General features: G+C 31.1%; 1 protein-coding gene across 3 annotated transcripts in view; it reads left to right on the plus strand.

The window, feature by feature from the left end:
* Window positions 1-15612, plus strand: part of HMCN1 (hemicentin 1) — a 465183-nt gene that overhangs the window by 301893 nt on the left and 147678 nt on the right. For all 3 annotated transcript variants that reach the window (XM_031937038.1, XM_031937039.1, XM_003767514.3), the window contains exons 37-42: window positions 396-497; window positions 1886-2062; window positions 2753-2904; window positions 5140-5263; window positions 10613-10788; window positions 14451-14547. In XM_031937038.1, coding sequence (XP_031792898.1) covers window positions 396-497; window positions 1886-2062; window positions 2753-2904; window positions 5140-5263; window positions 10613-10788; window positions 14451-14547 — 828 coding nt within the window. The remainder of the gene's footprint in view (window positions 1-395; window positions 498-1885; window positions 2063-2752; window positions 2905-5139; window positions 5264-10612; window positions 10789-14450; window positions 14548-15612) is intronic.

Genomic DNA, 15612 nt, shown 5'->3' on the forward strand with positions numbered 1-15612 from the left:
AAACAGCCTGTATATTTTCTACAATAGCTGTGATCTATTTAAATCATAAGTCATGCACAATGTTTTTGTGTTTCTTTCCAGAGGAAGCTTTTTTACATCATAGAAACTTTTAAAGATCTATTCATAGTGCATTCAACATTGAGATACTCAATAATTATTGAATTTAGTGTCAAATGGTATAGGTCACCTTCATGTAAAATGTTTCAGTAATTATAGAGATAGGGAAGGGATTAATAATTTTCAGTTTCATTGATGTAGAGAAGTACTTGGTAACTTCACATTCTCTGCCTATCTGTACTTAAAAAAACTTAATATCCATAAACAAAAAAATTTCCAATTTTTTGTCCCAAAATATGCCTTTTTATCTGACTTATTCAGAATGTTTATACTTTTAGAACCTCCCCACCTTGAGAATGCAGGGAAGATGTTGAATGAAACAGTTGTGATTAATAGTCCAGTACAGCTTGAATGTGAAGCATCTGGAAATCCTTTGCCTGGTATGTTTGTTTACTTTAGTATATTGTACCTTATTGTGTTTGAGAGATTCTAGGAAGTATAAAACTTTGTGTGAAAATAATTTCTTTCTGAGCTCCAACAATAAAATTACTAAGATTAGTAGGGAATAAAGCCTAGGTATAAATAGTATCAAAAAGTGAAGTTTTGGAATTTGCATTGTGGTTGTTAATTATATAAAGGGCATTATGAGTCACTTAGTTGTTATGAATGTTTATTTCATATAAGCTACCCAATTATTAATAATAATAAAATAATGGAAGACATTTAGTACTTTAAACTTTGCAAAAACCTTATATATACCATCTCATTTGATCCTGGGTGATATTATTATTCCTATTTTGCAGATGCAGAAACACATTTATGGTTACACAGCTATTAATTATGGGGGGGATAATATTTTAAATAATATTTTCTGACTTAGAGCCCAGTAGTTTTCCTCATTATACAACATTACTCTTCCAAGTCATTTGACATTTATTCCTGTGATAAAGAATATACAACTGAGCCAGCTATATGCATAGTAGATAGAGTACTAGGACTGGAGTCAGGAATGCCTGAGTTAAAAGGTAGCCTCAGACCGAGGCTTTTAGTGTGGTTTTAGACAAATTATTTAATCTCTGTTTATCTCAGTTACCTAAACTATAAAATGGGGATAATAGTAGCATTTACCTCACACTCTTGTTGTGAGGATCAAATAAGATAATATTTGTAAAATGTGATTAGTATAACATCTGACAATAAGTTCAACAAAGTAGCATCATACAAAAACTATGTTGATTGTCATGCTAAATTGCTATTACTGATGAAAAATTTGATTTTCAACATTTGTTTAGTCCTGTTGATTGATAATGTACATCAAAAATTTATAACTATGAATCTTGAAATTATGTAAGTAAGGATCCAGGTCAACATCAAAAAAAGAAATAGCATAAAGTAAATGTGTTTTCTATCTAAGGATAATTATCTTTAGGTTCAGAGAATGAAAGATAATTTTCAATGTCTCCCTATTAGAGATGGAGAGACAATCCTAGTCCTCCATTAATGTATTTGTGATGTTGGGAGAAAGAAAAGCCTTCCACATTCTGGGTGAACCTCTTATGATGAACTTTTGTGAGAATCTAAACAATAGTCACATATGATGGTGGAGAGGGAAAGATTATTATCTGCATGGTTGGGGGGAATCTCCTTTTTTGGTGAGGTCTTAGATCCAACTGAATATTTAATTGTAGCATTACCTTTAAAGAGGTTTTCTAGTTTGGAGCAAATTGGGGAACCTACATGAACATGGGACTAAGTAAGTGACTTCCTGAATGGCAATTGTGCTACAGCTTTTCACACTTACTTTTGTTCCCCCATATTCCTCTTTCAGCAATTACATGGTATAAAGATAATCATCCACTTTCAAGCTCTACTGGTGCCACTTTCTTGAAAAGAGGACAGATCATTGAGATTGATAGTGCTCAAATTGCTGATACTGGTATTTACAAATGTGTAGCCATCAATACTGCAGGGACTGCTGAATTATTTTACAGCCTACAGGTTCATGGTAAGTTTCACCTATCCTAAATTAATCTGGGCAGGGCAGTTATTCAAAACAACTCAAGGACAATAAGTCTCTTGAACTTTTAATATAAACATTTATTATGTTATCTTGACTTAGAGACTAAAGCATTTAAAATATATTGATATATATTGTGAAACTATATTGGCAATATATGGTTATTTTTTGGGACATGTTAATATCTACTTGACCTTTAAACATGTTTAAATGGTTTTTATAGCAGGTCTTAGAAATCTTATTGGCTAGTTATAATAATCATGTTTATTAATAAATATTCCTATAAATCACAAGTGTTTTGGCCAAAAAAAAAAAAAAAAAAAAACAAACCTTTCTCTCTCTAAATAGAAAGCACTTTATAGCAGAAGAGGAAAGGGATGAGAAGTCTAGTCCCAGCTTTGTCAGTGTCTAGCTTTATAACCTTAGAAAAATCAACACATTTTTCTTTGTATCCATTTCCTCAGTTTTTAAAATCTGGGTAATAATGATTTCCTTTTATATCTCACACAATAACTATGAGGATAAAATTTAAAATGTATATAAAATCTTTGGGAAAAGCTAAAAAACTATTGTAGAAATAGAAAATACTGTTTCTATTACGGCACCCCCTATGTCTTGATCATGGAATTAAATCATTTTAGTATTAACTTGCCTTATCATAATTCTTATTTTTTTTAGTCCCCCCATCAATTTCTGGCAGTAATGACATGATGTCTGTGGTCGTTAATAACCTGGTAAGGTTAGAGTGTGAGGCCAGAGGCATTCCTGCACCAAGTTTGACCTGGCTAAAAGATGGTAGTCCTGTCTCCAGCTTCTCGGATGGAATTCAGGTATTTGCTGCCACGATACTAAAGAAATCAATTACTGCTAAAACATAAGAAATAAAATTAGGAAGTTATACACCACTAGAAAAATCTATATACAGGATGGTAGCTTCATTTAGGGCTGGTTTTGAAGTCAGGTAATCTGGATTTAAGTTTTACCCCTGAACCATGTTTAACTGTGTAGCTTTAAGCTGGGAACAGTTAAATGCTGCCATAGTGCATAAAGCCCCCAGCCTGGAGTCAGGAAAACTCATATTCCCTAGTTAAAATCTGACCACAGATACTTACTGGCTGTGTGACTATTGTCAAGTCACTTGACTCTATTTACCTCTGTTTCCTCACCTATAAAATGGGCTGGAGTAGAAAATGGCAAATTGCTCCTTATATCTCTGTCAAAAAAACAGAACAAAAAAACAAAAACAAAAAAAAAAAAACTTCCAGTATTGTCAGAGTCAAACATGACTGAAAATGACTGAATGACAATAACAAAGTATACATGTATAGAAATGAATAAAAGTTGATTCTGCAGAGATAGCATCTTCTGTTCCAGCCCAACTATATATTAAATATGGCTTGTGCTTCTGGCTAATTTTAACACTGCTGATAAGCTGAATAAGAAGGGCAAACAAAAACTGAACGCCTGAAGATGCCATTTGAACCAGTTTTTCCCTTTTCAAAATTTTTCCTTTTGCATTTTCTTTGTCTAAATTCTGTGTTGCCAGCTAAAGTATAAAATAACTGTCTTTTACTATATATTTTTCTGGATTGACTCTTCCTTTTAGATGTTTAATCAGAAATAGTTAAGTGGAAAGTTAAGGTTTCATATAAGGAAATATTTTTAACAATCGAAACTCTCCAGTTTAAGAAATAGAATGGGGCTATTTTGGAGAGTAAGGGGCGCTGCTTCAAGTAGATCTTTAAGAATGGGTTAGCTAATTATTTGTCCTTTAATATAAGGGTATTTTTTTTGCCAGGCCCAATAGAAATTAAATGGCCTCTGAAGCCTTTTTCAAACTCTTAAGATTCTGCAAAATTCTGTGATTGTGGCATGTGAACTTGGACCTAATTGAATTTTATTGAGTAAAAAATGAGAAAAACAAATCAAATCAAAATCAAAATTTGCTTCTGTATTTTTAATCAACTAAATTAGTTTCCTAACCTCTTTTGTTTTTTTTTTTCTTTTCAATACATCATGCTTTCTTTAATTCTTCCTTGTCCAGAGCCTTTGAAGGCTTGATAGAAGGTAAATATGGATTACTGAGATGAAAAAATAGACAACAGTGTCATCTATTAATATTCCTATTTTAAATTTAAGTTCAATATTTATTAACAACAATTGGAAAAGGAATAATTGAGTTTTAATTGTTTTTATGATTTCATCTTTTCTCCTCTCATATAAAATTGAATGATTATCTAATTTGTTGCCTACAATATCTCCTTCCTGCAACCTTTATTATATGCACACATTTTTTTTCATAAAAATGACAGCCCGGGGGTAACAGTTGGTACCAGATTCAGTATGGAGAAATTGTATGATTATGTTATCTCTGTTGTATGTAATTTCTGTTATTTATCCTTTATATCTCTTGCTACCATGGACAGTGCTTTCACATTCAGGCAAACTAGAGATCTCTATAAGTTAACATTACACTAACAGACAAAATTCATTGGAAAAGGCATTAAAATAGGAGACTTGAAATCTGGGGATGCATTATTGACTCTGCCCACTAAGTATCTTTGAATCAGGGGTCAGGTCAATGTATTTCTTTTTCTGGATTTTTGTTTCTTCATAAAATAAATGTGTCTCACTGACATTAGGTGATTTCCAAGGTCTCCTCTAAGTTTAACGTTCCATGAATTTTAGAAGAATAAAATTTCCTGCGTGTTGCAAAAAAAAAAAAAAAAATTCCTTTATTTCATTATTTGGGGAAATTAGGTGATAACATCATTTAATTCAGATTAAAGACTTGTTCTCAAATTCTGCCTCAGACATTTACTAGATCTTTGACCCTGGCAAGTTACTTAGTTATCTGCCTCAGTTTCTTCATATGCAAAATAAGGATAATAATAAAACCTCCTCCCCAGGGATGTTGTGAGCATTCAATATATCTGTAAAGCTCTTTGCAAATCTTAAAGCACCATATAAATTGCCCTATCTAGTATTGTTATCATTACTTACTAAAACAAATTTTCAAGAGATTGAAATCTATTAAGCTTGATTTTTTATTATTTCTTTTATAGGTGCTTTTTGGTGGTAGAGTCCTAGCATTGACTAGTGCACAAATCAGTGATACAGGAAAATACACCTGTGTGGCAGTGAATGCTGCTGGGGAGAAACAAAGGGATATTGATCTCAGAGTATATGGTGAGGAATATCAGTTCCCTTGTTTATTACTTATATGTATCAATAAGATTATGCAAGAGGAGGGAAGTGTTAATAAAATGTCATAAAAGGTACTAATGATATTTAATGTGATTACCTCAGAGCAAAACTCAATTTGTTTTTTTTAATAAATTTTATTTGTTTTTTTTTCAATCTTGGAACCAAAAATGAATATACATACCATATCTTGCAGAGAATATTACTTTCTCAGCCATAATTGTTTTATTGTTTATGTAGCTTAATAATTATAATGATGTGATGCTATCAACATGCAGGGTTTTTGAAAATATGATTTAAATCTGGTCCAGCTTTCAGGTGTTCTTAGTTTATTGCCAACATTTAAAATTTTTTTTCTTTATATTCCTTATTTGAAAATCCTAATGTCATTTTAAGTTTTTATACCAATACTGCTGAGCTTTAATGTAGGAACTAATAGAATGGAATGTATGATTAATTATGCCTTAAATGTTTAAATTTTACCTCTTTTTCTGGATTTTCGTTTCTTCATAACATAAATGTTTCCTTATAAAATAAATGTTCTCAATGACATTAGATGATTTTATATGTCTATTTTTTAGACATATAAAGTATGTAAAAGATAAAACTTTTAAAAACTCAAAAAAAAAGAAACATATCTAAGTTGTATGAGATTGATGTTTATAGGGGAGTATAAGAAGCCTAAGAATATTAGCAGCAATTCTACTATTATAGTCTTCTACCAAGGCAACCTTTCCCAATTATTCCACTCAAAGGCACATTATTATTGCCTGTTTTTATTTAATTCTTCATTCAGAGCTATCAACAAAGAGTTCATACTGTTGTTAAGATACTTTTATCAAATATTCAAATGTATTAATTTTAATTAGATTGTAATTTAATTTAAATTTAAAATTTAATTTTAATTAAAATGTAATAATATCAATCAAATAATCATCAAATATTGCAAAGTGCATAGTTTTATTATTGTTGTTGCTCATCATATGGGGATAAGATAAAAGATGCCTCTGATTCTGTTAGGTCTTCTAAGGATGTAGCCTACTGTGAGGAAGTTAGAACTTTTTGATCTCCATTTAAATTTAAGGCTTGTTATTTTGGCATACTCAGAACATATGATACTTGTTTGTTTAATTCCTTTGTGATTATATAATTAAAAACTAAATTTAAGGTGCTACATTTTTCATCTCAAAACATTTTAATTTCATTAGTAAGTCCATCAATAAGAATTTATTAAGCATCTTCTATGTTTTAGACATTATGCCTAGATACTAGAAGTACAAAGAATGGTAAAAGACAATGCTCCCAAAGTATTCCGATTCAAGCAACTGTGTACAAGCAAGATATATACAGGATAAATTGAAGTTAGCCAACAGAGGCGGGGGAAAGACATTAGGGTTTGGGGTGATGGGAATTGGGAAAGGCTTCCTGCAAAAAATTGGGATTTTAGCCAGTATTTGAATGAAACCAAGGAAACCAGCAGGAAAAAATGAGGAAGGAGAGAATTCTAGACATGGGAGATGGCCAGCAAAAATTCCCACAATTTAGAGGTGGATTGTTTTATGTGAGGGAAAAATTAAGAAGACCAGTGTCAATAGATTGTAGAATACTTTGTGGGGGAGGCAAGTAATATATAAAAAGACTAGAAAAATAGGGGGATATCATGTTATGAAAGTTTTTAGATGTCCTGAAAAAGATTTTCTATTTGATCTTGGAGATGATAGGGAGCTACTAGAATTTATTGAATAGGGATGTAACTTGACAAACCTGTGCTTTAAGATAAGTTTGACAATTGAGTGGAGGATAGATGGGTGGGGAGATTCTTCAAGAAGTATCTTGCAAGTAGTCCAAGCATTGAAATGATGAGGGCATACAACTATTGGTATTGCTGCTACTACTTCTGCTTCTCCTAGTTCTCCTACTCTCCCTCTTCTTCCTTTTTCTTTTTGCCTCCTCTTCCTCTGCTTTCCCCCCCCCCCCTTCTTTCTCTAAAACTGATGTTCTTTCATAATATATAGGTAACCCTGGGTTTCTACTGGCAGAGAACAAATTCTGGCAGCTTCTATCAAAATGGAAATATTTGACATATAGACCTGGCAACCAGTGAGGATCAGCCTACCTGTATTTGGTTGGAGAGCCTTATAGTTTCATAGTTCTAAAAGATCCCTGAGAGGCATCTAATATAACCCACTCAGTTTACAGATAAGGATAGTAAGTTCCAGAGAAGTTCATTGACCTGCCCCAAAATGCATACAGTAGTGACACATACAGAATTTGAACCCAGATCCTTTCATTTATTACTAGTTTGGCTTTAGGATAATATATATTTTGGTCAGAGCAACTTCCAAAGACCATAAACAAAAATGTAGTAATGTTACAATTCATTTCCAGGGACAGAATAACCATACCAATGAAACCACCAGTTTGAATTATTATTGAAATAGTAAAATGAAGAACCAAGTCTCTTATTGCAACTGAGGCATATTAATCTTTAGAAGGGAACTTTGCACAGATTTATCTAAGGATAGAAGAATTCAGTTTTTCCTAGAATAAGATCAGTACAGTGTAAGAATCTCACTTTTGTAGTGTTGCATGTTTGGAATGTATATTGTCTCACTTTGAGGACTTAAACTAAGAAACCTGAGGACAATGGTTTTGTATTTCCATTGTACTTTTACTTTAAAGGAATCAGAAATATTTTGCATAACCTCATGTGTGGTTTCTTAATGGGGTTTGAAGATGAGGGAGAGAATCTGGAACTCAAAAGTTTTAGAAACAAATGTAAAAAAAATTGTCTTACATGTAACTGGGGAATAATATTAAATAAATAAGTTTTTAAAGATAAAATAAAAACTCAGATAGTTTTCCCAAGGATCACAAATTAGGATCTCAAATCTTATAACTCTCTGCTGTCTGTATTAAGCAATTACATTCTTCAAGTGAAATACATAAAATGAAAAACTACCCTACTGTGAAGCCTTCCCCAAGAAACATAATTAGGAAACAAAGTAGGAATAACAGAAAAAGAAGCTGAGGAACTGAAGGTCAGGACCTTCTCTTCCCCAGACTAAACAAAAAGTTGGGAACGAAAGACAAGAAAGATAAAATGTATTTATTTGGGTAATATCTATCCTTCAAAGTAATTAGATTCATTTTAATTTATGTTCTCCAAGAAACAAATACTCTATTGTTTTTTCAGTCTGCTTCTCAGTTTTAAAAAGCTAGTTGGTTTTTCAATTTGGTTCAGCTCACTTAACTCCAGAGAAAGGTAATTGAAGGATAAAATATTTTGAAATAAATTAGCATTGTACTTTCCTTGGTTGTTTCCAACTCTCAGTTCTATAAACATCCATAAAGAATACAGACTCTTTTGTGCATACTACAAAGAAACAAAGATAAACATATTTTTATAGTAGTACTGTTCTTCTTATCCACAGAGACCAGACTTTCCCTTAAATTATTTCCAAACTGTGAAATCAGCTATTCTGCTCAATACTTTCTGTGCTAAAAAATAGAAGGAATTATAGTGAAAATATATGTTTTATGACATATTATAAAGTGACATTGGGTATACTTATAGTGCTACTATTAATGCAATTTTAATGTCAAACAAGCTAATTGGTTATCTTTTCTCTAAGGCAGACCTGTATTATTTCTCAAACAAAATTTCAATGTTTCCTGTAATCTCCTTTTCCCCCCTTCCTCCCAAGAAATGACTTGAAACATAATCTTATGCTAGATATTTCTGTTTATTTTCATAAAAAGGGGAAAAAGCATCACAAATCAGTGCAAAATGCATTTACCCAAGTATTTGCTCAAAAAGTCTATTTAAGTCATTGTGCAGTGTACATTTTCCAAGAGCAGCAATACCTCTGGAAAAGTTTATACCCAGAATCTATCACACATTAACACATGGAAAAGGGCAAGGGGGTTATCTCAGTATAAGCGCCCATAATGTCAATTCAAATTTTGCCCTTTTTTCTTAATAATGACTTCTACAAACAGAAAGGACAGTATCTGAATGATTTACCATGTTCTAAAGATCACTTCCTGTTACAACAAATATTACAACAAAATTTCTACAGCAAAAAATTTTCTAAAACCTGGGCACTACCCTCCATTTTGGAGTAATCTTTGACAGAAATTAAATTCCCTATTTTATAGTGGTAAATGGTTTTGTTTTAATCTATTTATTCTTTACAAACATGAAGAAATTCTTCTATGTATAAAAACTCATGGAAAGGATTACTGGAGGACAAGCAGCTTCCTCAGGGGGGCCCTTTTATAGCAGGCTCAACTTCATTGGTTTTTATTTTAATTATTATATAACTGTGAAAAAGAGTTCTTAAAAGGTTATTCAATCTAATCTCTCATTTCTGCTTCATTCCTGATATATTTTCAACTTATACCACCAAAGAGAAAAAATTAGTTTCTCCACTTTTTACCACATTCAAAGGAGGATACTTTTACAACTTTCATCAGGAAATCATTTCAGTGCCTGTCAACCCCTATTATCAGAGAATTGTAAATTTAATGCTTTGCTTCTTATATTGTTATTGTGAGAATAGTGAATAGTTGGTCACTAAACTACTTTTTTCTTCTCTTAATTGTGTAGTTTTAGCTCCACTGGTTTTTGGTTAATATATAATTAAGAAAGTGGTATAAAATAACTGTAAGAAAGTGGTACGAAGAGCATGGAACTGGGTTCCGATCCTTTATCTGGCTCTAAATGGAATCTTGGGCTGGTCATTTAATGCCTTTATGTTTTAAAAAAACAGGATATAAAAATGATTATATATAGTTATTACATATACTATATAAATGTTAAGCTAGTCTCTAATCTCCTATATAACCTATATAACCCTGAGTTTGAAAATTCTACTATTGTAGAATTTTACTTTACAAACAGTAAATTTTGAAGATGAACTCACTTTTCTTTCACTAATGAATAACTTTTCTCCTCCCCCCCTTTTTAGTATGTTTTTTGTAATATCCTTTGTAAAAAAAAAAATCTAAATTTTGATAATGGATCATTTTTAGCTTTGAGACCTGCTACTACCATCCTTCTTTGTGAAAGTTTTAAAGATGAACCCCTCAGCAAAAAAAAAAAAAAAAGGCTGTTTAAAAAGAACAGATTTAATCTGTGCCTTTGTTATGCTGTATCATAAACCAGCTTTCTTTAGACAAGACATCAAGGCAACAAGCCAGACTGCCTGCAGAAAAACCATTTATGATAACCAACAAAAAATTTCATTTTATCTCATGATGATTAATGAAGATTAACCATGCACTGACCTCTTCCTTTCTGAGAAAAATCTCTTTCCATCTTTTGCTTAGTTCCACCAAATATTATGGGAGAAGAGCAGAATGTCTCCGTCTTCATTAACCAAGCTGTGGAGCTACACTGTCAGGGTAATGCTATTCCCCCACCCATTTTGACTTGGTTAAAAGATGGTCGACCTCTGCTAAAGAAATCAGGCCTCAGTATCTCTGAAAATGGAAGTGTTTTGAAGGTAAAAGTCATATATTTACTCTTTCTTATGCTTTTTTCAACTTCACAATTCATTTAGTAGCTGCTATTAAAATTTACTGAATATTATCAAAACGCTATTAATTTTTTCCATAAAATCCAAATACCATTTCAAGGATAATATAAAATTTTTACATTCCATGCTTAAATAAATATAAGTGTAAAATCATACATACCTCTCCCCTATTTTTAACTCTATTTTTGATATTTACTTTGGAATCTTTAAACATGTCAGCAGAGAAAGAATATTATAGTTTCATCCTCAATCAACAAATATTCATTAAGTATATATTTTGCAAAAGATTAATCAAAATTATTTTAGATTCTTTAGAATAACAAAGAAGATGTGATATTTCCTTTCAAAGAGCTGACAATCTCATTGAGTAAATGAAATAAATATGCAAAAAGTAAAATTGCTTTACTTTCTATTGTTTGTGGAAATGTGTTCTCAAATAAAAGCACAATGCAAGCAAATATTGTTTTGACATTCAAATTCAAAACATTATAAAATAAACAGCTATTGAAATAAAAATTTTAAAAACTATTCCTATTTAATTGTTTTGCAAATGAATATAATTAAAAAACCAAGGAAAATTGTGATGACCTAGTGCATCTGTAATTCAAGGGCAAAATGATGACTTCTTTAGCCCTAGAAATCCATGAAACAACAAAAATTTAAAAAATGGCCCCATTCTGTGCAAAAGCCTCTCATATCTGAATTGATGATACTAGACTATCAGAAATGGAGTGTGGAGCATTAAGAATCACAATGCTTTTAGACCTATAACTATTAATTTAACTGTTAATACCCTAAGTGGGAAACCTTTATCAGTGAGAACTGAACCATATTGATAATGATACTATCACTATAAAGGAAATCAGAATCTGTAAATGAACTGAACAGGTTTTGGTATATGATTGTGAAGAGCTCAATGATCTTAAAAAAGCACAAAAAGACTTACATGAAATAAGGAAGAGTGAAATGAGCAGAACCAAGAGAATATTGTATATAGTAACAGCAAAATAGGTTTTAAGAATAACTTTGAGCAAATAAGTCATTTTGACTTATAAATATCCAAGTTAACTATAAAGGACATATGGAGAAAGATGTTATCTGCATCCAGAAAAAGAACTAATAAATAGAAATATTTCTAGAATATGTGTGTGTGTGTGTGTGTGTGTGTGTGTCTATGTGTGTGTAATAGTGGCCATCTCTAGGATGAGAGAGGAAGAAAAAAAAAGGGAAAAGATAAATGGATATGTTAATTTTATTAAATTTTTAAAAGCAAGCTGTACATAGATTATCTTTTTATATTTTATTATAGAAATGTTTGTTTTATTCCATAAATTTAAAGTAAATAAATAAATAACTAAAAAAAAAGAAATTTGGGCTCAAAGGAAACATTAGTCAAAAAGCCCTTTTGAAGAGGACGTAAGAAATACAATTTAATGGGATATTGGATCATTTCACCCAACCCTGTTCATAATTAGTATAAAGATCATCATGAGAGTAGCTTATTATGCATAACAATTGTTAAATATGAAGAATACAGAGAAGTATAAGGCTGACAAAGCTGATATGAAGTAAAGAAAATTAGAAAAATATACAATAACTATAGAAATATAAATGCAAAGAACAATACCAAAAACTTTTGAAACTGAATTTTGCAATTATAATGATCCTGACAAAAAAGAGGTGAGAAAACACTCTCTTCTTTGCAGAGGTGAAAGACCCTGGTCAGACTATGGTTGTTTTTTGCAGAACTACTTTGCTTTTTTCTTTTTTATTTCATGAAAAAAAAATTGGCTTCTAGGTGGAGCAATAATGACGGTGATGTAAAATCAAGACAATTCAATAAGGATGCCTCCCAGATCTATATAAAGTCTTTCTCCTGAACTTTACAGCTATGGCACCAACTGCTGTACATTTCAAACTGAATGTATCATAGATATCTCAAATTCAATATATCCAAAGCAGAATTCATTATTTTTCTCCAAAACCCACCTTTGTCTCAAACTGCCCCATTTTTGTTGAGAGTTCCATTAGTTTTAAATACTCTGTTCAAAATCTCAGAATAAGTTTTCTGGTTCTCACTCTCCCTCACTACTTGATCTAATTAATTCAGAGTATTAGTAATTTTCCCTCCATCATGTCTTTTTCATTCCTCTGTTCTTTCTGTGACATGGTTATCATCCTAGTTCAAGTCCTTAGCATCACTCACTTGAAATATATTACAAGTCTTCTGTTATCCCTGCTTCTCTCGCCCTTCTCTAATCCATGCTTTTCCCTTACGTATAACATTCCATCTCCAATTTCTACCCATGCCAAATTCCTATACCTGGAACATTTTCTTGTCTTCTAGTATTTTTCAAATTGCCACTCAAATGCCATATTCTATAGATAGACTTTCCTATTCTCCTTGACTTCTAATGTGCCTTTCCTGTCTTTTATTGTAAATATATTTGTATAAAGCATGTACTCATAACTATAGTACATGTCTCTTAGAATATAAGTTCTTTGATGAAAGGGACCTTTTCATTTTTTATTATTCTTGTCATTCATGACCCTTCATTTACTTTATAAATGCTGGTTGATTGTTTATTATTGAGAATCAGAATAGAATTTATTTTGATTGGTTTCTCTACCCTTTGTAGGATGAAATTATTGGTAAGAAAATTAAAGAATTTGTTGGCTCTTCTGCTTTTGGATAACAGATGTCTGGATAAGTGAAGTTCCCCATCATTTCTATATCATGACAGGTTTTTGATCTGTTTCCCAAATTCCTTTTTGTTTGTCCAGATGGTCTGTCATCTAGCCCAATTATAAAATCACTTTTGTGTCTTCTTCAATTGATTTTTACCCAAATATTTTCTTTTGTGCTTCCTTGTAATGATTTTTGGCTTTCTTTATATGAGTATTCCTTAAGATACTTAATCAAGTATTTAACTACTCACATATATTTATACCCCAGTTGCTAAGTACTCCTTGAGATCTTTACACCCAATATTTTCTCTTAAAAACTTGACAGCTACATATTTCCATTTTTTCTCAGAAAATTTCCATCCGCATTGTAAATACTTTCATTTTTCCCATTAATTTTTTGTTTCACTAATTTGTTTTACTTGCCTCTTCTAATTTATACCTTGCCATGTTGATATCATCTTTTCCTCAAATTCTCCTTTTAGATTCTACCACTTAATACATCTTTTTCTTTCTTTAAAGTGAGTCTTCTTTCAAACATAACCTTTCTTTATGTTGAGATAACTTTCTTTAGTTTGTTCTCAAGTTTGCCAAATTGTCTTCTCCGCTAAAATTCATTTTGTAGCCTTTCAAAATACACCCTCACATCTTATACTTTATCTATTACCCCCCCCAACTCACTGTCAGAGTTTATTAAATTTTTTGGAAAGATTAGTTATATGAAATATCATAACCATAATAATTTTCCAAGCTTTAAAGCAATAAGGAGATTCATTACTATATAAATTGGCTTTAATATGTACTCTGATAAAAACAGGTATCTGATATTTTAGAAGTGTTGTAATCAATGAGATTAATATGAAAAATTTAAGTCAGATTAGATATGAAATTTTAAATCTTTTCAACTTTAAATTATCTAATTTAAATAATATATTTTTTTTCAGATTGAAGGAGCACAGGTTCAAGACACTGGCCGCTACACTTGTGAAGCAACAAATATTGCTGGGAAAACTGAGAAGAATTACAATGTCAACATTTGGGGTAAGAGTGATCTATACTGGTCCAAGAAAAGCAAAAAAAAAAAAAAAATCAAGTCCAACTATTTGTTAGTTTATTCTTTTCTGTGACTTTCTATAGGGCAGAAAACAAGTATTGCCCGATTCGATTTGACTGCACCTACAAATGTGAATACATAATCATTGCTTTAAGGTGATGATTAAATGTATTAAAAGTATATCAGGGATAATTATTTAAAGATGTCATAAGATTTTAAAAATAGGTGTATTATAATACAATGATTTCATTATTAATGGCAATTTAGGACTAAGCTGGTATTACTGAAAATTATAAGAATAAGTAGTTCAGACTTAAATGATCAATGTAGATTATTTAAGAAAACACTCAAAATTGGGCAACATTATCTCAGTGATTCTACAAAGATAGCTTTTACTGAATACTGAATAAGATATGATCTGGTAAATCTTTTATGTACTAATTGGACAACGAATTTCCTAGTACCAAAATCCAAACCTCAGAATATTCTGGAAAACTCAACTAGCAGTGGAAACTATAGTTTACTTATTCAGCTTGTTTCCCATAATTACCTTTTCTTAACATTGATCCACAAAAATATAGGAATGGGACTTGCCAAATACTCATAATTTTCATACTACATGAAATAAAAAGCTTTTAAAATTGAGACCTAGCAAAAGAAATTTAAGTCCCATGAAAAACAGGATATATATCATTCCTGTAGTTATCTCTGATATTCCAGACACAAAGGATTCTGTCGCTATTGTTATAGGACATAAGCTTACAGTCTGAATCTTTTATTCAGGTACAAAATATAGTCACTTTATATACTTACATAAATATAAATATATTTTATGATATGCATAAATATAAGTATATATTGCATACTTATGCAATGGTATATTGTTTTAAATATAAAAGAATTCTAGCAGAATTTTGACTTTTCTCAAGTATTTCTATTTTTCCCCATTCAAAAATCGTGATAATAGATCCCTAATAATAATTAGTGATTTAAAGAAAACAACCAGTTAATATCCATACAGGACTTTAAGAATCCCCTTTTTATATATTATT

The sequence above is a fragment of the Sarcophilus harrisii genome, chromosome 4 (assembly GCF_902635505.1).
Source record: "Sarcophilus harrisii chromosome 4, mSarHar1.11, whole genome shotgun sequence".
NCBI classification, from domain to species: domain Eukaryota; kingdom Metazoa; phylum Chordata; class Mammalia; order Dasyuromorphia; family Dasyuridae; genus Sarcophilus; species Sarcophilus harrisii.